Genomic DNA, 24287 nt, shown 5'->3' on the forward strand with positions numbered 1-24287 from the left:
AGGAAGCAAGCAGAATAGAAAAGCAAAACAACCCCCTTAGTGGGTATCACAAGAAAACCTTTCTCCTAGTCTCTAATCGGATGTGACGTCAGGACGCCGGTAAGCCCAGCCCACGTAGGAGCCAGATATGACCACGCCCCCTCTCTTCCTCCTTCTCTCCCCCTCGGGTTCCAGCTTAGTGGTTGCTGTCCGTTTGTGTAATCAGCCACTACTACAGGTTCCTTTCCTGCCCGCTCCAATGTAGCGTGGTCTTACCGCTACAGGTAGTCCAGCGTCATATTGCTGCTACTTCGCGTGCTGGGGATAGAAAACATCCTCGCATTCCCTTAACAAGGAGGAGGAGTTAACACCACCCTCCCAACCTTTTCTTCCTCCCCTGAGGGAGCCGACCCTCCTCCTCTCCGGCCCTATAAGCTGTCCGTCATGCTGAAGGCCCTGCCTCTTCCGGGTCTCTTTGGCTGGGCCGTTGCCTCCTCCTCTTTCTCTTGCTCTCTCCCTTTTGTGAGTTATAGCAACCGTTGCCTTGTGAATCAAGCGCCATAGTCACTGTAGTCCTGGTGACTGTTACCTATCAACAACAACTGCTTTTCTGCTGCTCTTCATCTTCTTCCTCATTGTCGCCTACAACAACAGCCACCAACAGCAAGAACAACAGCAACGCAGTCCTCTGCAGCTCAGGTGAATGTGATTGTTCTGTACGCGCTTGCAATCCCTCTTTTCTCTCCCTTCTTTCTTCTTTCCTTCCCTCCCCCTCCCCCCCCCAAAAACCCACCCTTTACCTCATTCCTCCTTGCAGTATTCGGGCTGGGACTGCTCCATTGGGCTTTGTTATTGATTGAGATGTAGTGGGGGGGGAAAGGATGTAGGGCTTTCTAATCCTTCTGCTTCTCCCCCCCCCCCCCCCAACATCTTATAATACGGGAAGAAGTATCATTTTCCAAGGGGAGCAATTTGATAGAAATTGCCCTGTGCTTTTTCTATTATGAAGGGAGGGGTTTTTTTTGTTATTTTGTTTTTTTTTGTTGTGGTCTGAGGTGCTGAAGTACTTGTAATGTCCCAAAGTATCTTGTATATCAATAGGAAAGGCCAGCGGGTAACACAGTAGGGACTAGAGATCCTTTAAACCTGGCCTGAAGGTCTGATTAGAGGTTAATAGTGGAGGCTGAGGGGCTAATTGGTAGTATACAAAATCCTTAAGTGTAATTAGTTGTCACTTCCATAAGCCAAGTGATCTGATTGCAAGTGTAATTCAACTTTATACTTTATGGTCTCATCAGCTAATATTTACATTTTATTTTAAAAATGTATTTGTTCTATGTGGAATATTTGATTATATTTTATCCTTCATGCACTGTTTCAAAACCTTTTTGAATTCTCCAGATCATACTGCTTGTAGAACTTAACCTGCTAGTATAGAAACCACTAAGTTTTACAAAATCACAGAATCGTTTAGGTTGGAAGGGACCTCTGGAGATCATCTAGTCCAACCTCCCTGCTCAAGCAGGGTCCTCTAGAGCATATTGCCCAGGATCACATCCAGACGGGTTTTGAATGTCTCCAGCGAAGGAGACTCCACTACCTCTCTGGGCAACCTGTTCCAGTGCTCTGTCACCCTCACAGTGAAGAAGATTTTTCTCAGGTTCAGATGGAACTTCCTGTGGTTCAGTTTCTGCCCATTGCCTCTTGTCCTGTTGCTGGGCACCACGGAGAAGAGGCTGGCCTCATCCTCTTGACACTCCCCCTTCAGATACTTGTACACGTTGATGAGATCCCCCCTCAGCCTTCTCTTCTCCAGGCTGAACAGGCCCAGCTCTTGCAGTCTTTCTTCATAGGAGAGCTGCTCCAGCCCTCTAATCATCTTGGTAGCCCTCCGCTGGACTCTCTCCGGGAGTGCCATGTCTCTCTTGTACTGGGGAGCCCAGAACTGGACACAGGACTCCAGGTGAGGCCTCACCAGGGCTGAGTAGAGGGGCAGGATCACCTCCCTCGACCTGCTGGCAACACTCTGCCTAATGCACCCCAGGAGACCATTGGCCTTCTTGGCCACAAGGGCACACTGCTGGCTCATGGTCAACTTGTTGTCCACCAGGACTCCCAGGTCCTTCTCGGCAGAGCTGCTTTCCAGCAGGTCAGCCCCCAGCCTGTCCTGGTGCATGGGGTTATTCCTGCCTAGGTGCAGGACCTTGCACTTGCCTTTGTGGAACTGCATGAGGTTCCTCTCCGCCCACCTCTCCAGCCTGTCCAGGTCCCTCTGAATGGCAGCACAGCCCTCTGGTGTGTCAGCCTCTCCTCCCAGTTTAGTATCATCAGCAAACTTGCTGAGGGTGCACTCTGTCCCTTCCTCCAGGTCATTGATGAATATATTGAACAAGACTGGACCCAGGACAGACCCCTGGGGGACACCACTAGCCACAGGTCTCCAACTTGACTCTGCGCCACTGACCACAACCCTCTGAGCTCGGCCATCCAGCCAGTTCTCAATCCACCTCACTGTCCACTCATCTAGCCCACACTTCCTGAGCTTACCTAGGAGGATGTGATGGGAGACAGTGTCAAAAGCCTTGCTGAAGTCCAGGGGGACAACATCCACTGCTCTGCCCTCCTCTACCCAGCCAGTCATTCCGTCATAGAAGGCTATCAGATTGGTCAAGCATGATTTCCCTTTGGTGAATCCAGGCTGACTACTCCTGATCACCTTCTTGTCCTCCACATGCTTAGTGATGACCTTCAAGAGGAGCTGTTCCATCACCTTTCCAGGGATGGAGGTGAGGCTGACAGGCCTGTAGTTTCCTGGGTCCTCCTTCTTGCCCTTTTTGAAGACTGGGGTGACATTGGCTTTCTTCCAGTCCTCAGGCACCTCTCCTGATCTCCAGGACCTTTCAAAGATGATGGAGAGTGGCCTAGCGATAACATCCGCCAGCTCCCTCAGCACTCGTGGGTGCATCCCATCGGGGCCCATGGATTTATGGATGTCAAGTTTGGACAAAAGATCTCTAACCTGATCCTCCTCGACCAAGGGAGAGTCTTCCTTTCTCCAGTCTTTCTCTCTTGTCTCCAGGGTCTGGAATTCCTGAGGACTGGCCTTAGCAGTGAAGACTGCAGCAAAGGCAGCATTCAATAAATCTGCAAGTTTTCAGTAAACCCAAAGGAGTTGGGCGTGTTTATAGCAAACAATGCTGTGTGCTTGTCTTGTTTTCTTAGAAACATGTGGGTTTTTGTTTTTTTTTTTTTTTAAAAGAGTGAAAGACATCTATAACAAATAGTTCTATAGAACTAAGAACCATCTACGTGGGTATGTTTTCTTAATTGAAGTGGTCCAACCTTGCCAGTTGTTGAGCTATATGGTTCTAAATAATGCAAGTGCTGTAATACTGATGGTTTCCATATGGTTGCCTGTTATTCGGTTTCTGTATCAGGTTGTATCCTCTCAGTAGATGTTCTCAAATAGTCTTGTAGTCTGTTAACCATAGCTTATATTGTATTAGGAAGTGCATCTCCTCTTGCAACAAATGTACATGTTATCTTTCTTATGAACATAGCACTTTCACTAGGTGGCAGAAAGTCACTATGAAGAAAAGCAATGACAGCTCTATTGTGGTTGGGGGTGTGTGTGTGTGTGGTGGTGGTGGGTTTTTTTAACCTATTTTTAAATTAATTTAAAAGAAGAGAAATACTGATACTGTATGACCCTCTAGCTCTTCACAGACCCTTAGCCAGTGTTTTTGTCACTCGTTCTTAACATAAATACCTCGTGCATTTCCTATGTAATTACTCTCCTTGGATTTGCTCTGTATCTCTTTAACATTTAATGGCATGATGAAACGTTAATTGCCTCTGGCACAAAGCAGGGATATTTTTATCTTCAGTGAATCCTTTTTTGTTTTGTTTTTTGTTCTATATTATTGGTCTTTTTGAATTAAATCTTTTACCAAGTAAGATTAAGATTTTGAGCTAACTGTAAAGTAATATTGTATTAGGAAAATAATTCATTTATAGAATTACTGTGTGTATACATTTAAATACAGGCAAATAGCTTAATTTTAATGCTGGAAAATGTTCAATAGTTTTAAATATGGATGGCAACATTTATTTCACTTTGGGTAGACTTTTATCATGTACATGTAAAGAAGCTGTTTAGAGAGAATGAGCACATGCAGATGTGTCAAAGCCTGCTCTACATACTTGCATCAAGTACTTAAAGTTTGATGCTGAAAAGGAATTGGAGTGGAAAAGATTATTCTCCAGCAGTTTGCATAGCTCCCTATGCTTTGAAGACTGGAAGGACCCTTGTAAGCACATTCAGTGATATCAGTTTTTCTTGCTTACAGCTGCAGCCATAGCTGTCTCGATGTCATTTCCCCCCCCCCCCCCCAAGATGTATGTAAAGGAACAGTTTCTATGTGCGTTTTCTCTGGCAACAAAGTTAACTTAGGAGATTTCTGCCTACTTTTGCACTAGTTCACTGTCTTCTCAATTGTGCCTGTGCAACTGCTTATGTACCTGGGTTGTAAACTAGATCTGTGAATTTGTTTTTTGGATTTTTGTTTGTTTTGGGTTTTTTGTTTTTTTTTTTTTTTTAACAAATAAAATTGGATTCTCTAATTCTTCAAAATGATACAGTACTCTATGGAATTTTACAAATAGTTGCATTGGCATAATTGAGGAGGCAGTGAACTGTTGTAGGAGCAGGAATGTTAAGAGGTTACCATTCTCTTTCATCCCCAAGTCAGGTATGTAATGTGAAACTATCTTTGTAGAGTTAATTTGCTCCTTGCCAAGGGAGCATTCAACTTGGATAACTTGTATTGTAGAAGCACGCTAGTCTCGCAGATAATAGTGGAGGGAGGACTTGGTTCTGGTTTAATTCTTTCACGTGAGGAATCCTTATTCAACCAAGCTGTCTCACCAAACATTAACTTTAGTGACATTCAAGGGACTTATGGTTCTAATGAAAGGATATTTATGAAATAACTGAAGATGGACAGTTTTGCAACTGCTTGTTGCTGAAGTCCCTCCTGTCTGTAGTATATCCTTGGGCAACACAGAGAAACACTTGATCTCAGTAGAAACTAGCTCTAATAAAATCATGTCTGTGAATTGTAGTTCAGATAATCAGTAACTTTTTAACTGATAACTTGGATATTTTTACGGCATAACATGTCTAGATATTTTAAACTGTAGCTGTGTTGATATAATCATTTTAGACTGTTTTCCAAGTTGATCATCACTTTTGAGATCATGGCCAATAAGGTAGCTTTTAACATTGCAGTGATCTGTCCTTGAAATTAATTAAAAGTAGCAGTGATTGTACTTATTAAATCTTTTTGTCTGTATTAGGTGATGGAAATGGGTGTCCAATTGTGGATTCCATTAAAGTTGCTACTGCCTCCTTTACTAGGCTAAATCTTAAAAGCGCAGGAGATGAGGCAACTTCTCTTTATGGTTTCTTATAAGCATGTTATCCTAATATAGGCAAGAAAAAGTTTGGTTTTGCTTTAGAACAAAACGTTGCAAGCTTATGTATTTTTTTCCCCCTCTAGAATTCCAGTTGCAAATTATTTCTTATTCACGAATGCTTTCTTAGGAAGTTTTCTTCCCCCAAGATTTCTTGCCTTCAGAACAGTCTTCGTTTTTGTTGCTCTTTCTGAGGTCCCTGTAGAAAACCTCAACCCAGTAAGTAATATGAAATGTTCTGAGGTACGCAAACTCTTTTCTTGTATTCCTTTGACTTTTGGAGTCTGTTTTTTTGGCAGTGATTGTTTTGAATATTGTATAGACTAATCTTAGCCTTTCTGATAACTTTTGTGACATCTTTTTATTCTTGTATTGCCCTCCATCTTATTTGAAAGAGGGGTAGAGGTTTCAAAAATACAGATTTAATCAGAATAATTACCTGGGGAAAGATGAGACAAAATTTATGTTACTATTGAAGAAAAGGTAATCAGCATTCAGGTGTTATATATTCCATTTGGCAATAGGCAGCTGGCCAGTCAGCAAACATCCACACTCTATGCTCCATCTATTGCAGTATGGATATATTTAAAGGACAAAGGGTATAAGCCAGGCCGTTTTCCTTTAGGTTTCATTAATTGTGCTACTATAGAACAACTTATTCTTTGGTACAGGCTGGAACAGCATAGGATTATTAGAGATAGTTTACTTCTACGTGTCATTTCTTAGCCCTTATCCAGTGGTTTTGAAAAATATTATTGAAAACACTGATCCTGTAGAGGTATTTCTCAAATTCAGTTTGACAACAGCATCTTAGAGTCAGCTTGATCTATTGGGCTTTAAGGTTGTTACCTTATGGTCCAAAATATGGAGCTCTATGGTATGCTCTCAAAGAACATCTGTACAGAGCATGTTATGCAACTATTTTAGGTGTTGAAATGTTAACTTTGAGCTTTTTTGTTGTTTAAGGTTTTTAATTGTCTTGCTAAATGACAAATTAGAGGAAAATTGTCACTTGCTTTCAGTTAGAATGCAGTGGAGATAATATGCACTGCTTTAGTTTTTCTGCTTTAATATTTGTTTACACTGTTAAAATCTGTAAGTATAGCCTTTTTTGAAAAGATATGTCTGGAACTGTGTGACTTTGAGAAGAATTTTAAGGTCTCTAAACAAAATGTTTGTGTATTTATGTGTGTACATATATGAAAAATATATGGAGGCCTACAGGTTTATTTAATGCTACATACCCTTTTAGGCTGCATAGCAACTGAATCCTAGCAACAGTAATAGATTGACTGTGTCAGAAGTAATAAAGCAAAAGTACCCCCTTGTAAAAGTATGAAGTTAGTTGAGACTTACAAACCACTAATTAAGTATTAAATACTCTCCTTCTCTTATAAATTAATCCATTCTAGGACTTCATAAAAGTCATAAGCTAAGCAAATAAACAATTGTTTTGGAAGGAATTGAAACTCTTATGCTTCAGGGTACAAGTTAGAAACCTTCCCCAAAGAGGTTATTCCATAACTGTCTACTGTAGGGATTCTTGTGTTTCTTGTGTTTGTGAAGCATGTAGTATCAGCTAGTCTCATTTAGACAATTTTTATGTTCCAAAATATGTGTAGTCAGTGTTTCATTGTTTTTATTTGCTCTACTGTCTTTTCATCTTGGTTCAGCTAACAGATGTTCTGAAACAGTTCTGATTTTTTGAGATGAATGTTGATATCAAAACCTATATTATGCTTTTTACTTGCTGAACACAAAAAAAAGAGACTACTTTAAATCAAACTCAGACACCTTTTTTTTTTGAAAAGGATTGTGAAATTCTTGTGAAGATGTTGTAGGAAGGGGTGATGTAAACTTGTCCAGTAGGCAGTCAGTCTTATACCTTGTCATACCAGTCTGTCAGTGTTTTACGTTTTCAAATCCTATATATGTTAAAGATAGAAATATGCAGGAAGGTAGGTGGTATGGAGATGGAATGAGACACAAATTATCTAATAAAATAGTAAAATGTGCAACTCTGGACACCTACATTGAAGTTTAAAATTTCTCAGCTGACTGAGTTAAGAACTAAAACAGTGATCTTTGAGTGTTTGGTTTGTTTTTGTGTTGTGTGTGTGGGTGTTTTGTATTTTTTATACACCAGTAAAATGCAAGTCTAAGCTAGATTAACACCCTTGTTCAGTTCTTGTGTCTGCTTTTGGGAACAGTTAAAATGTAGTTATGGTAAAGGCCAAAAATTATAGAAAGCCTGAATTCGTTATTTGTGACCTATTATAGTTCATTTAAAAGGCACCATTTTTTCTGAATAATTGTATGTTTTATGCTGTTAGGACAGCTCTCAATTTCATTTAATAAAAGTGATAGCTCTAATAGCTTCATAGCATGGAGCAGGAACACTATATGGAAATGTAAACTAATGTTACTTATTTGACTTTGGATGTTTTAGTGTTGCATTCTGAAAAATGTTCAAAACATTCCTTCTATGTATCAGGTTTGGTGATTTGTAGAGGAAATTTGGTGGTTTGTCCTGTATGTTGTATCCATTTAAGAGAAATCAAAAAAACAAAGAACAGTCACGGTATATTCTGTGTTGACCCAAGAGCTGGTATGAGAAGCCTGTAGCGCTCCCCCCCCCCAATATATATTTGTGGTTCTCCCTCATACTGACTTCATTAAAGAGCATTGGGGGGGGGGAAGTCACAGAAGGAAAAAGGTGGAAGTTGGATGAAGAAAATTGTTTTAAAAGGAAAGTAATGGGAAGGAGGATAAGGGTGTATATAAGGAGGCATTATATTTTTTTGTTTTTCAATCTCCTTATCGCCTGTCTCAAAAAGAAAACAAAGAAACCTGTACCAGGCCCGCTCCCTTCTTAGAAAGGCAAATCATTTACTGTGCTCATGGATTCTGATTTCAGTAGTATTTACTGAAACTGGTTAGGATTTTAATCTCTTTAGTGTTATATAGGAGTCTCCTCTTCAGGGAGAGCTGGGAGGGAAGGGAAAAGAAAGGAAAGAGACAGGTATTGCTTCCATAGTCAGTCTGTCTAGCCTCTGGTTTTTCTAATTTTGCTCTAGACAAAGAGCAATGTATATAATCTGAAACTGAACTTAACTGAATTCTACTGAAAATAGATCTTTCCTGTAGTTGATTACTGCTGTTAGTTTATTGTAAAATTGGGATAAATAAGCTCTTTTTTTCCTGAAAATTTTGTGTATATCATAACTTTCTGCATAATAGGGATTAAAATTCTTCAAAGTCACTTGTCTTTAAAACATTCTCTGTTTCCTGTATTCCCTTCTGCTAAAAGTGTACTGAGCTCTATAAGTCTTCTGTCCTTTGGTAAACAATACTGATTCTAGATCCTGTAACAAATTGGACTTTTTATTGCTCTATTAAAAGAAACAGAAATAAATCCATGTCTCTTGGCAAGTGGAAAAGAGAAGAACCCTTTCTATTTAGGGAGCTATTGATAAAGTTTCCTGAAGGTGCAAACTTCATAATAGTCTGGTGAACAAACACCTACTACTAGCAAGACTGGTACTCCCTCCAAGACTTATTCTGCTATTGTAGGCTTCATCAATACAGAGTCCTGCGATCACTGTTATTGCCAATTCCTTCCATTCTCTTAGTCTGTTTTTGACTCTGATACAGTAATGTTTCAAATAATGTATTGCACAGCATAAACTTATACACAACAGAGGTTTTTAGTCATTTCCTATCATAAATATACATTTATTTTGTATAAAAGTTACTGTGATAAATTCTCAAAAGTTGAAATAATACAATATTAAAGCATTGTAACATAAACATTGACTCTTGAATGTATTTTTTTATAATTTGTTGCAGGGTGTGGTAACAATAACCATTTCATTTATGATAACTGCTTGAATGCTGGCAAGGTAGTACTATTTGCTTGGGGTCCTATTCTACTCTTAATTACATGCATTAGCTATATAGATCCTGTTCAAATCAATCCATTTCTCATTAATTTTTCTTTTTTTCCTGCTTAAAAATACATTTGAACTTGTTAGTGTGTGACTTCTTACAGAAAACTGCCCAAAACAGAAAACAACAGAAATGGTGTGGGGTGCCTTTTGAATTGTGTAATTTGTTTGTATACAGCGATCTAGGACAAGGCAAGGAAAACTCGTGTAAAATGTGAGAAATTGTTTAGGTGAAACTTGTCTGTGTTCAGTCTATATCAGGTTCTTTTCAGAATACAGTCTTAAATTCTTGTCTGAGGCTTACATGTAGTATAGAAACTTGATACTTCAGCAGATAGTGTAAAATTAATGTGCAGTTCAGAGTTCGGACTCTAAACTTCATATGTATATATCTATTTGGGAAGAATTCAGAGCACCTAAATTGCATGACTAAAATCAATGGAGTGAATGCTTCCTCTTCATTATCTCTGTTTTGGCCTTATTCAAAGAGCACTAAGAATTGCATAATCTTGTCCACTGTAACTTGCACTTGAACATGATTTAGATGCTAAAATGAGGTATTAGCAGAAAAAAAATCACTTCTATATAAGTATGGGCATGCAGCACTTCTCCTGAGGAATTAGTATGCATTTAACAGAATATTTAAATAATTTAAAAATATATGGTTATTGTTACAAAAAAGGAAGTTGTCTGTCCATTATCATGGTGTATTATTTTGAATATTCTTCCTGGGGGGGGGAGGGGGAAATTGGTTTAAGGTATGTTCTGAATCAGTGCAACTTTAAACTGATTCAACAGATATTAGGGCGCACTGGAAAGTATTAAGAGTGCCAGACACTAACTGCAGTGCCACTGCCCCAACCTGGGTATGACATGTTGTATGCTGCTGGTACTAGGCTGTCCTTTTGCATAGAGGCTCCCTCAGTTTTGATACCCTATTAAATTTACTGGAGATCTTCATGTGCACCACACTTCATCTAGCTCAAGCAAATTGGAAGTTCTCAGTCCAGGGTGAAAGGCATAGTAGTGCCTATTTTCTGTGCTTGGCTACTTTGTTACACTTTTTAAAGGTGTTGCTGGGCATGCAATTTGGCAGAACTGCTGCCGTTTGGGCCATGCGCTATATTTGTGTAGGTAGCAAAGTAGTTTGGAAGGGGCATAAAGATGTTCAGTTATCCATTATCTTTACACTGAAGCATTTGTGTGTGTGTTTTTTTTTTTTGTTTTGTTTTGCTTACATGATCAGGAAGAAAGTGTATAGATTTTACTTTTTTTTTTTTTTTAAATTGTGTGTATGTGTTCTTGTGTGTGTGTAGTTTTTTTGTAAATTTGGTTGTTCTGTTGACCAACTGTGATACAATTTTGAGTTGCTATTGTATTGATACATGATATTTGTAGGTTTTTTGTCAGTCTTTGTATGCCTTTCTGCCTTTGTTAAAGGAGATCTGTAAATATAAACACATAGTTTTCTGTATTTTGTACATGATTTCAAATTTGACACTTATACTTGCAGTAGTTAAACAGTTAATTAGTCAAATAATTGTTCTATTAGTATTACATTATTAATTAAAAGCTAAATAGTTAATCCATTAAAACAACAACAACCTGTGTTAAACAGCAACCTTCATATAGGATTTCTATAGTGCAAAATAACTGTTCTGTGTAGAGCAGGGAATAAAATTACAACTAACTAGCTACTTCACGCTCATTTATTGCCTTTATTTAAAGGGCACCAATTGTGAGATAGATCACTCTGCTTTAAGTGGAATATACTGTCCTCCATAAAGGGACTGGGAATGTCCACACAGTCAGTTGAGAATAACTAGCCTATTGTGAAAGTGTATACAGGGATATGTATGATCTTAAGATATAGACAACTATTTAACACAGTAATGATAATCTTCTAGAGAATGGAGTGTAAGAATTTATTTAGCATGTTCTTTCTTTTTTGGTGTTCTAAGGTTTGCTGCCTATGCTCTTATTACCAAATTTTTACAATATAATTGCTCATGTCCAAAAGCTTGGATAATATATCCTGAAGAAGATTTCATTGCTATAACTTGTAGATATTTTATTGTAAAATTCATCTAATGATATATATCATCTTTGATCAATTTTCTTCTTTTATTGCTCAAAAAAGCCCAATTTGTTGAAACTGCAATTTTTTTTATAAGTCTGTGTTTTAAGACAACTTTTATTAGGAATGTTTCTTAACTCTAGGGTGGAATCTTTGCATATGAACACACATATCAGTAGTCTGAGCATTGAGGGTCTTGCCTAGGATGCTGGAAGCTCAGATTTGGGTCTTGAACTGAATCAAGAAAGCACAATTGTAAATACAGAAAAATGTGTATGTGTGCAAAGGATCAGTTAATGATATATAAATGACTTAAATTTTGCTGTTTTCGAGTTCTTCAAGCTATCATCCTGAATGTAACATTAATATTTCTTCAGTGATTGACTTTTTGCTGAATAATTCTATGGTGTAATGATCTATAATTCTACTCGCTCACTTACCTGATTTTCTTCCTGTTATTTTACTTAAAATCAGGAGTGGAGGTTACATCAATCTCTCTTCCTTACCTCTTAGTTAAAGTGCCCCACCCACCACCACCACTCCTTTCTGTACTCCCTCCAGTACAAGATGGAAAGATATGAATAAGGATAAGTGACAACAAGCAAAAAAGTTTGTGCAAAGCTTTTAATTTTACGTATTAATTTTATTCACAGACCACGATGCAGACATCTGAGACTGGGTCGGACACAGGGTCAACTGTGACTTTACAGACATCTGTGGCTGGCCAGGCAGCAGTGCCCACTCAGGTAGTACAGCAGGTATCAGTTCAGCAACAGGTATGTGTCTATTAATTTTGGGAAAACAAAAACCCAGGCAAGGCAGAATGATGCATTTCCACAAGTGTAGTCAAGAACTGATTTTGTACAGGGCTGCTAAAGGAATTATTTTTACCTGTCTCTATCAATTTTATTTTGCTGGAGCTAAAATAGCTACGTAAGATGTACTGTTTTCAAGATTTATTCCTTGAACTAGAGTATCTGGCGTCCACCAGAAGTACGTACACATGATTCTAACAGTAGATTATTATGGCATCTGTGTAATATTTCATAGCAGTTTGCATTGTTACTGGATATTCACATTTATTCCTTTGAGAGGTTGGTAAGGAATATGTTTCTGATATTATTGGCTATATTCTTTCTCCTTTTATTTGGACTTTGACATAAGTACAATATAGATTGTAAAATACAAAAGCAATATTATTTTGCACTTCTAGCTGGATTCCCTTCAGATTCTTGCACTCCAGAAAGGTATTTGAAGTAAGACTATGTGTAATTCATAATGTGGATTTATCAGAGAAGTATAGAGGCTTCTGAAGCAGCCAGCTCAGCGCACGCTTCTGTGACATGAGATGATTAGTCACCTATGCAGCCTCCCCACCACCATTAGAGGGAGTGGTGGATGGGAAGATTGAGGAGGGAGAAGGTGGAGTTGGAAAACGGGAACTGAATGTGAAAGCCATGACTTCTGTCAAGACTTTTCCTTTATTACGTGTAACTTAGCTGTCAGGTCTTTTTAGGTTTTCTGGGTGATATTTGATGATGATGATGTTCAACATAAATCAGGTTTATAGTTTCAAAATCAAGTTATTCCCAGTTTTAATATTTCTGTTAAATCATACAAATCTTTCTAAATTAAAACTTCAAGTATTTTGTTAAGTTTAGTTTTAAAGTTTCAGATGATTAATTTTTCTGCATGTTTTTTTGCAATGTGGTTCCACTGTCTATTACATTTCACTAATAACTTTTCCTGATATACAGATTCAATTCATAACGTCTCATAACTTCATTACTATTACTTCTACTTTATAATGTACCTTGCGGAATGCATTTACGTGTTTTTTTTTTGTTTGTTTTTTTTTTAAACACCTGATTCGGCAAAACCTTTAAGCATTGGGCACTTAAAATACTTTTTAAAATGCTTATCTCTGTGTACTTGCTCAAAGTTCATCCCTACTAAGTTAAGAATTGGCTGAAATGGTTTTGCTCAATTAGGACTGTTATAGATCTCTCTAACTTGTATCTTTAGCATACCATTACAAAAGGCCTTATCCTGATGATGTTGCAGATGAAGCTTCCATGATGCTTGTATTTAGTTAAGCTTTCTAGGAGGCTTAGTCTGGTTAACTCTTTCTAAGCTTTGTTTAAAAACTTTTTAAAACTAGATATAGTCTGTGACTTGTACTTTGCTATTTCTTAGCTTTTCAGATGAAAGATGGAGATTGGATAGCGCTATGCGGATGCTTGTTTTAAGCAAATAGAATATAAACACAATGGTCTAATATGCATTGGACTTGATCCATATGAAATACTGAGCAGTGTGCCAGACTGAAGATTGGTAACCAGTCAGTGGCATAACACACATTCTATGATATTTTACTTCTGATCACTAAATTCAGTGACCTGCAAGGATGGGATCTTCTACACTTATTTCTAATACAAATGATCAAATGTGTTTTATGCACAAGCAGCAGAGTCTGTAGTTATTACTTCTTTCTGCAAACTTGCACATAAGCAATAAAGATGATGTAGACAGTAAATAATACATACTTTTCTGAAGTTCAGACTTTCAGTCTTCATCATGCAATAACACTAGACTTAAAGTATAATCAAGCAAGGAGATTAATGAATACAGGAAGCTGAAAATTTTGTATTATGTTATGAGAGTTTCTAAAACTTGCAGCCTCTGATCAACCTTACTTATCTTTCAGTGTTAAAATTTCCAAGAATTCTATTATTCTATTTCACTGAATTACTTCATCACTTCATCTGGTTTTTTTGGACTCTTTTTTTTTTTTTTGTTTTCCTGTGATTTATGTTGGATTGAATGTTTCAGGTTTTTTTTGTTTTATGCATCAATTTGCACAAAACAAATCTTTGTATTTGACATATATTGTGACCATAGCATTTGGAAAGAATTAAATCATTAAAGTGGAGATGCACACTTTTGCCAATCAAGATTGGAGCTTAATGCAAAATTAGGCTTAACATATGAACAGCATTAAATGACTGATAACAGTTCATGAATTATAAATATGAACATGCTAAGAACATTGCAGCATGTGCTATTTAAATGCTGCTTTCCAAAAGTAATCCAGGCTAATGTATTAAAATGGTGTGTGGTGGTGGTTTTTTGTTTGGGTTTTTTGTTTTTTCTCCTCTGAGAATAGAAAGCTTTTTGTAGCCAACTCTTCCTCCTCTCCCCCCCCCCCCCCCAAGCACTGTGGTTGATTGCATGTTTTCTTTTAAATAGTGTTTATTAAGTCTTTACTTGATGTTTTTCTCTCACCTTATTAGTACTTTTAATATGAACACTTATCTGAAATCAAAATTCTATACAGTTTTATCTTGCCTTAATATTAAGAGTGTGGTTGTTTGGGGAGGGTGTCTTTTTTGTGGTGGGTTTTTTGTTTTTTTTTTGTTTTTTAATTTGGGAAACTGTAGTTCAAGTATACTGTTAGGGGATAGCAGGCCAGTGTCAATTTATATAATGGTTCACATGGGAAATAGCAAACTATTGATTTTTGCTATTTAACCATCAAAAAGGGTAAATCTCACTGACTGACAGAAACATCTGTTTTTCTATCACACTTCAACAGTTCATTCAAGTATTGTGTTTTTCAGATTTCAAGTTTTCATGGAAAGTCTTCCTTAGGTTAACAATTAAGTTCAGAATCTCCTTTCAAAGCATATGAGTTAATGGCGAAAAAGGAGGAGTAGGGAAAATGTGCTTGTGGACAGAATTTTATAGAACATAGTGAGGATGATAAAGGTATTTTAATGAAAATGTTTTTAAAGAGCTCTTGCAGATGATGCATCAAATGCATGAGAACCAGTCTCTTCTAGGATTATGTTTTTTGGTTTTTTAACTTTAATAGGTCAAAGATTGCCTGTTAACAAAATAGCTAAGAAAAATAGCAGTTGTTGAAATATAGCAGGCCATTATATATAATAATTTATTATATACATTTTTTTAAATCTCTGCACCATTACTTTCTTGATTTGGTTCACAGGGTAAGATTGTATAATGAGTCTGAAGTCTCTAAGTCATTTTGCATCCTTTAGTTTCTGGACTGCTCCAGAGCCAAAATTTGGCTGATTTAGATAATAGCAGGATTAAAATATGGAATTCACTAACCCTCTTATAGCATAGGAAAAAAACTCTGTGCTTTCTGTGTTAAGAATCGTAAGGAAATTTACGTAGCTCAGTTCTTCACAGTCCTTGAGTCAATCCATCTTGTGACTTGTCTTATAAAAACATACCACCAGTATCCCATCTCAGCAATATACATGGGCTTTAGTAGAGAAAGATAATCCTTCCCTTACTGTTTTGTTTAGAAAAATGTCTTCTAACTTTTGTTGAGCTTATTAGCAAATTGTACATTTGGGTCAAAGCATTAGTGGAAAAAGAGCTTTACATCAGTGTAGCTTTATACACCGGGGTGGTTTAATTTAACCTGAGTTAAACCCTTATTTTTAAACTTGATACAGCATGTGTAAGTTGTGGTTTAGAGGCTTGTATTGTATAGAGTTAAATTGGAGCTTAAAAAAAAGTGTATGGGTATATACAGTATAGGCAGTGTATAGAAGGCCAAAGGAAGTTTTCTTCCTGAGTAAACGTAGTTCCAAAGCTTGATGTGAAGCATACAGTTGCACATCTTTCCATTCTTGTTGTGCTTTCCAGGTGGTTCTCTTTTTTGGCATTGAAAATACCCATATTCTCAAAGGGCATGCATCTCCAGTGTTAGTACTCCAGTTACCATATTACAGACTTGCAGCACGATACTGCATTCTGTGTTATTTAGTAACTCTGAGAACAGGTATGTCCCATGACTGAGAGTATTGTTTAGAAACCATTAAATGCACCGAAGCACTAGTCATTCTTTTTATAAGATAAACTATCCTATATTTCTGGTGTTCTTGTTTACAGGTACAGCAAGTACAGACTGTACAACAGGTACAGCATGTCTACCCAGCCCAGGTTCAGTATGTGGAGGGAAGTGACACAGTCTACACAAATGGAGCTATGTAAGTTGGTTATTAATCAGAGCTAGAATGTTTAAGATGTGAATTTAAATGCATGTTCTTTTAATGACATCATATGGACTACTATATTTTAAATAGCAAAGAAAAATGTTTGAATAAAACTTTATTCTTGTTGTTATTTGGATGAAAACGGTTGAATTCACATCACTGAAATGTATTGAGATAGTTTTTGTCTAAAATGAATTCAGGTAACTCTTATAGTTGGACATTGTGAAGTTATATATGCAGTATTTTGTTGGGGGGGGGGGGGGGGGGGAGGGTCTTAACTTAAAACTTACCATAAGCTCATGTTGATGGGAAGGATTATCTAAGTTTGTCATAATATGATCATCTGTGTAATAAAGAAGTCTTCATGTGGGCCACCTCTTCTAGTTGGAATCCTACTGGCAAATGCGTAAAATGCTGAGGCAGCTGCAGTCATTATTTACAGAAAGAAATTATGTAATTTCTTTACTGCTTAGTGCAATGAGATATATATTTAATATTTTTCCAATGGAAGAAAGGAAGAGGAAGGAGAGTAACACTGTATGTCCTTTTGCTTCTCTTTTAGACTTTTTTTCTATTTCTCATGCTTTCCTTGCTTCATTGAACGTACTTTTCCACCATCAAATTTCTTTCTCCCCTGTGCAAACTTAGAATCATAGAATAATGTAGGTTGAAAGAGATCTCTGGCAGTCATATGATCCAAACCCTCCTCCCCCCCATTCAAAGTAGGGTTAACTTCGAAGGTAGATCAGGTCACTCAGGGAGGAGCTTTCCTCTCTCCTTTTTCAGTTACCTCTAAATATAGCCCCTTGCTGTTTTTGTGTTGTGGATTCAGGAAGGAGCAAAAAACATGTAGGAAAGCTTGTTTGGTGCCAACAAATATATATTTATTGATGATAATCTGGCATTGATGCAAAAGAGTCAACACTGCTATTGGGTTCAGAAACTGATGTTAATGCTTGCAGCATCCTCTCCAGTGGCATATTTTGGCAAATTCATTCTTCAGTTAAACTTTTCTCGCATGCTGTCTTGTTGCCTGATTTTCCCCCCCCCCCCCTTATTTCTAATTGATCTTCTATCATTAAGCAGGTCTTAATAGACTCATTTTTATTAGGAATGACAGTGCTTCCTTGTTTAAGATACTATAAAAACGGAAAGTCACTCATAAAATTGTTAGAAAATTTCAACTTTGGATTGCAGTTTCTGTAGAATGCCTTCTCAGGCTAACTTTGGTTTAATTTCTTCAAAAACAAGACATTGAGCTGTTGTGACAAAAGAAAACATGTTTCTTCATCCATGCATGCTTTTTTTTCTCTCTCTCTAATACTTTTACCCTTTCAGTTATGGACTTGAAACTGAGCATGATGTTAAAGCACACACTCTTCTTGCAGTTCATGAAACTTTGAGTTTATAGCTCACATGCTTGAAGTAGAGGTTTTTGTTTTACCATGTTTATATGTTAAATCTTCCAAAGACCAATGGATGTTCTCTAGGTGATCCTAAATGGGGCATCTCTTTGCCGCTGCTATTGATTGTGTCAATTTTGGGTTTTAGCACCTAATCTCTGAACAAAGAGTCTATTTTATTCCATATACAGGGCCTAGGAAGTACGATTGAGGGAAGCTATCAGATTCAAATGGAGAAATGAGCAAGTACTAAACCTGTGGTGGGAATAGAAAATGGATTGTGGCTATTAACATGGATCTTCTGTCATTCTCCTTTTATGGCCACGTGCTAGTCTAATTCTAACAAAAACCTCAAGCCCTCTCAAGAGAGTATTTACACATGAAAACAGCAACTAGGGGCAGTTAGCGAGTAGGAAAGGAAAACCTGAGTTGGCTGGTTAAAATGATTGGGACTGTGATCCAGTAAGCAGGAGAGGGTTCTGGACTTGGTTAAAGAGCTGGCGGAAGCAACTGGAAAGGCAGGAGCCAAGAACCAGTGAATGGGAAGAAGAAAGTATGGTGGCAGACACACAAATCTAACAGAGCCAGAGTGCATCATTGTCTGGAAAAAGAACTGAAAAAAAAAATCCACTGTGACTGGATAAGCAGCCCAGAAAAATTGTCTCCATACAGGAAGTCATGCTTCTCTGATTTTCCTGATATAACTGTTAACAGTTTCATTTGTAGACAGTACCTTAAAAGGAGATGGAAGGAGGAGCTGGCTGGCATAACGTAGTTCATAGTGCTATTTCATCCACCAGTAAACTTTATTTTAATATTGTTGATAACTTACCATAGAATAGTTAAGGTTGTAAGGAACCTCTGGAGGTACCTTAGTCCAAAGCCTTGCTCAAAGCCAGTCTAATTAGATCGGGTTGCTCAACTTGTCCAATCGAGTCTTGAACATCTCCAAGGATGGAGGTTCCACAACCTCTCTGGGCAAGCTGTTCCTGTATTTGACCTTCCTCAGTGAGGGTGGAGGGAGACAGGAAATCCTTTTCCTAATATCTAATCAGAACTTTCCATATTGTGTCTGTTGCCTCTTGTCCTATTGCAGCACACCTCTGAGAAGAGTCTGGCTTCATGTTCTCTGTATCCTCTGATCCAGGTAGTTGTAGAGAGCAATAGGGTGTCCCCTGAACCTTTCTTTTCCCAAGCTTGAACAGGCTCAGTTCTCTCAGCCTCTCCTCATATGTCATGTATTCCAGCCCCATGACCATCTTGGTGGCCCTCTACAGGACTCGCTCGAGTATGTCCATGTCTTGTACTGGGGAGCCCAAAACTGAACACAGGACTCCAGCACTGGTGAGAAATCTGAATAAAACGGAAGGATCACTTGCCTTGATTTGCTGGCTACGCTCTTGCTAATGTAGCCCAGGATGCATTTGGCCCCCTTTGCTGTAAGGGTACTCTGTTGGCTCATATTCAACTTGTCCACTGCGACCCCCAGATTCTTTTCTGCAAAGCTGCTTCCTAGAGAGTCAGCCCCTGGCCTGTATTATTGCATGGGGGTGTTCCATCCTGGATGCAAGACTTGGCATTTCCCTTTGTTGAACTTCATGAGATTCCTGTCAGACCATTTTTCCAGCCTGTCCAGATCTCTCTGAATAGCAGCTCTGCCCTCCAGTATATTGACCACTTCCCCCAACTTGGTATCATCCACAAACTTGGTGAGAATGCACTCTGTCCCATCATCCAGATCACTAATGAAGATGTTAATATTGGTCCCAGTATTGATTCCTGAGGAATGCCGCTAATTACTGGCTGCCAGCTGGACTTTGTACCACTGATCACAATTCTTTGAGCCTCACAGACCAGCCAGTTTTCAATCCACCTTATTGTCCACTTATCCAGTCCATATCTCACTGATTTGATGATAAGGAGACTATGGGAGACTGTATCAAAAGCCTTGCTAAAGTCAAGGTATGCAACATCTGCTGCCTTCCTCTTGTCCACAGCACCAGTCACTTCATCATAGAAAGCAATCAGGTTGGTCAGGCATGATTTGCCCTTGATAAATCCATGTTGGCTGTTCCCAATCACCCTCTTGTCCTTTGTGCATTTAGAAATGGCTTCTAAGAGGATTTGTTCCATAACCTTCCCAGGGACTGAGGTGAGGCTGACTGTCCTGTGGTTCCCTAGATCCTCCTCCTTGAAGATGGGTGTGACATCTGCCTTTTTTCAGTCATCAGGAACATCCCCCAATTGCCATGACCTTTTGAGGATGATAGAGAGTGGCCTTGCAATGACATCAGCCATCTCCTTCAGTACCCTTGGATGCATCCCATCTGGTCCTATGGACTTGAGTACATCTAAAAGACTAAGTGCTCCTTAACTGTGTCTTCCTAGCTATAGGAGGTTGTGACCCTTAACTTATAAACATGAAGAATGATGTAAGTGAAAAGTGTAAGGTTAACTGGTTAATGGGGCCCAAATGTTTCATAGTTGGAAGGAATTTGGTTAAAGTATTACTGTTATGTACCTTTGACTTTTTGTCCCTTCACAAATCGCATCTCCCTCTTAGTTTTTCATCATAACACTGTACATATTGGTGTCCAATTTAAAATTTCACCCTGCAGAAATAACTGCATATCCTAAAATACCAATGAGCTCAGAATTTCAAGCTTCAATCAGAGAGCTACAATGAATTTAAAGTCAATACAGAACATTTATAGGACTGTCTTGGTTGACACTTGTATGTCTTGTGCACATTGCAAAACTGTAAACAGTATGCAAAATAAATAGTATTGAAATAAAAATCCAACTTTCACTGTAGAATTAAAAGTCACAACAAATTTTATAGTTTTATAAAATGCTATATAATGTATTAATACGTGTATGAGATCTTCCTCTTTGTCTCTTCAATTCTGATCATACTTCTCTCTGTCACTCCTTTTCAGGTGGGATTGATAAATTTTCATATGAATATTAATGAATATTTTAACCTTGAGTCATAAAGTTAATTATTCAGTGCTTTGACATGATGAAATGTTACTGTCTGTGGAGGCAGGGGTTGTTTGCCAATCCTATTTAGTTAGGTTATAGCAATTGTACGCTTTTTGCAACAATGATAATGTTGCCCTCACTTAAACAATACAAATAACTTACTACTACTACTTTTGTTTTCTTTTTCTGAAGACGAACAGCAACCTATCCTTACACAGAAACTCAGATGTATAGCCAAAACACTGGGGGAAACTACTTTGATGCTCAAGGAAGTTCTGCCCAGGTGACGACAGTGGTATCCTCTCATAGTATGGTGGGCGCTGGAGGGATTCAGATGGGTGTCACAGGAGGACAGCTCATTAGCAGCTCAGGAGGGACCTACCTGATTGGCAATTCAATGGAAAATTCTGGTCATTCAGTGACTAATACAACGCGGGCCTCCCCAGCTACAGTAAGTACTTCAGAACTATATGAAATCTTTGGGGCTAGTTTCTTAGTCGCTATGATGTTCTTGCATGCTGACGTGTTTCTGTATATTCTGTAGTAAAAAGCATATTATGTCGGCAGAATTAGTAATATGCGGCTCTGTCTTGCAGATATTTACATTTTATAATTTGTGCATGTGAATAGTGACAAGTGAGTGTATTGGGGATGCTCACATGCGTAAAAATGTGTATGAGACTGAAAATTTGTAGGATTGGGACCTGAAATCACTTCCTTGGACACTTTTTTTATTTCTCAGAAAGAAAGACAACAAAACATTGCTAAGAATGTTTATAACTAATATAACCAGTAAATAAAATAACTCATCTTAGAGATGTTAAACTTCACTGCATCTATGTTTTTTTGACTCCATATTATTGTTGGGTTTTGTAACTGATTTGAAAATATTTGCTACTTGTTCAGAATACTAAGAATATATATATTTTATATATATATATATATATAAAATATTTATTTTGTCATTACTTATGGACTTGAGAACTACCATAAATAAATCCATTTTAAGACCAGAAGCTCATTGTGAAAGTATATTACAAAGAGATGGAAAGATGCATTCTGTTACAACCATAATAGATAATATTATTAAAAACCTAACCATGAAGATATACATTCTCCTTTCCCTTAAGAGGTTACTAATTCCAGGGAAGTTAATGGGTTTACGCTTATTCTAGCTTTGCTGGATAGCCTAAATGAACACTTTTACCTAACCCTTGATGATATTCTGACCCAATTGTAGAGATTTGGAAATAATGTGCAAGAGAACTTGTAAAAACTTGCAGTAACAAGAGTTGAAAAATATCATGAAGGGAGTGATAGTGAAATAGAGCATGATTAAATAGCATTTATTTGTATTAATAGTCAAAAAGACTACTAAAATTAAAAAAAACTAAAGCAATGCTGCAGTTCATTTTTATTTGAATAGTACCTCAGCTAGAGCTCATTTCACTTGTGATCCTCATCCTACCTGCATCATCATAACATTTTTCGTATTTGTATAGAGAATTTAGAGATCAAAATAATATGTATTTAGACCTGTTTGCTATTGCAATACTCAGCAAGTGTTTTGAAATCTTTTGAATTAATTTTGGATAAATTTCACATGGAGACAAAGGGAATAAAAATGAATGAACTAGACGTGCTCATCATAACCTCTGTCACTCTTGCCATATCAGGATTTAGTTCTGTTTCACTGTTTATAACAGAATTCTTTTTGTTGTTATTTGCCCTCACTAATCAAATACTTAACTAATTTACTAGTTACGTAAGTTTGTAACATTGAAATAATTTTAGCCATTCCTGATAATTCTACTTTGGTTAAAAGAATGGTGACAGGTTAAAGTCAAATGTATAAAGGCCATGTTATTAACTGTGTCTTAAATAATGAAACTATTTTTACACTAGTTACGCTATTTGGTTTTTCTAAACTTCAAAAAATAGATAAACTCAACATTTTCACTTTTATCTTTTTTCTTATTTAATATAAGTTTGAGTTTTATTTTGGGTCTTAAATCTGCTGGGTTTGTTTGTTTGTTTCCATTCATACTAGTTTCTGTGAAACTCTTATGAAAACAGGAATTTTTAGCTCAAATGAAGCTGTCCTTTTCGGCCCACAACAGGAATCATTGGTATTTTTATGCATGAAAATACCAGGAGTTGTGCATTTTTTTGAAGTATTCTAGCATTAGTGCTTTATGTTAGTATGTATGAAGAAAACTTAAACATGCTAGCATGTCTCCATTGCTTCTTTCCATCAAGTGCTTAGATGGCCTCTTTAGTTGCAAAGTAATTTATTACTACTTATTAAGAAAAGAGTATCTCACTAAAATGAGAAGGTACCTGCATTAGAAGATCTTCTGTATCACGTATTGCTGAGATGAACAGCTTTGTAAAATGACTCTTTTGGTCTGAAGGTGTTTGGATGGGTCCAGAATAGATTGCAGTTGCACTATAGGGGGAACAGTTTACCCTAATGGATTGACTGTTGCAAATTATCTTACATGTTGTGTCTGGGTGGGTTACTGACAGTTACCATCAGAGGAGGGGCAGCTACAACAAAGAGGAATTATAAAATTATCTGCCCTATAACTCATAGAATTTAAATCACCTTACACTTTTCATATGTGTATGTCTAAGGACGTTTCTTAATGTCAAAACTTTCAAAACATGAATATAGTTATTAAATAAAAACCATAATATGTTTGGCAGCCAGTGAAGGGTTCCCAGCAGGGGATAGGATGCCTTCTAACGAGCAGTAGGATTGATCTGCAATTACTGTTGTTGATCAGTCATAATCAACCACAGGAACTCTCCACTCGCACTGCAGCAGAAATCTATTTTCACAGAATGATTGAGGTTGGAAGGGGCCTCTGGAGATTCTGTAGTCCAACCCCCTTGCTCAAGCAGGGTCATCTAGAGCATGTTACCCAGGAATGTGTCCAGATGGCTTTTGAATATCTCCAAGGATGATGACTCCACAACCTCTCTGGGCAACCTATTCCAGTGCTCTGTCACCCTCACAGGAAAGAAGTTTTTTCTCAGGTTCAGACAGAGCTTCCCATGTTTCAGTTTGTGCCCATTGCCTCTTGTCCTGTCGCTGGGCACCACTGAGAAGAGTCTGGCCCTGTCTTCTTGACACCCTCCCTTCAGATACTTATACACATTGATGAGATCCCCCCTGAGCCTTCTCTTCTCCAGGCTGAACAGCCCCAGCTCTCTGTGTTTCCTCCTATGTCAGATGCTCCAGTCCCTTCATCATCTTAGTAGCCCTTTGCTGGACTCGCTCAAGGAGCTCCATGTCTCTCTTGTACTGGGGAGCCCAGAATTGGACACGGGACTCCAGGTGAGGCCTCACCAGGGCTGAGTAGAGGGGCAGGATCACCTCCCTCGA

The 24287-nt window shown here is 37.9% G+C and overlaps 1 protein-coding gene across 4 annotated transcripts in view; it reads left to right on the forward strand.

Annotated features, from left to right (window-relative positions):
• The first annotated feature begins 446 nt into the window (after positions 1-446).
• The window catches only part of LOC104144325 (transcription factor RFX3-like), a 73270-nt gene continuing 49429 nt past the window's right edge, over positions 447-24287 (forward strand). For all 4 annotated transcript variants that reach the window (XM_068924624.1, XM_068924626.1, XM_068924628.1 and 1 more), the window contains exons 1-4: positions 447-678; positions 12132-12254; positions 16405-16502; positions 21089-21347. In XM_068924624.1, the coding sequence (XP_068780725.1) occupies positions 12138-12254; positions 16405-16502; positions 21089-21347 (474 nt within the window). In that variant the 5' untranslated portion in view covers positions 447-678; positions 12132-12137. The remainder of the gene's footprint in view (positions 679-12131; positions 12255-16404; positions 16503-21088; positions 21348-24287) is intronic.

The sequence above is a fragment of the Struthio camelus genome, chromosome W (genome assembly GCF_040807025.1).
Source record: "Struthio camelus isolate bStrCam1 chromosome W, bStrCam1.hap1, whole genome shotgun sequence".
NCBI lineage: Eukaryota > Metazoa > Chordata > Aves > Struthioniformes > Struthionidae > Struthio > Struthio camelus.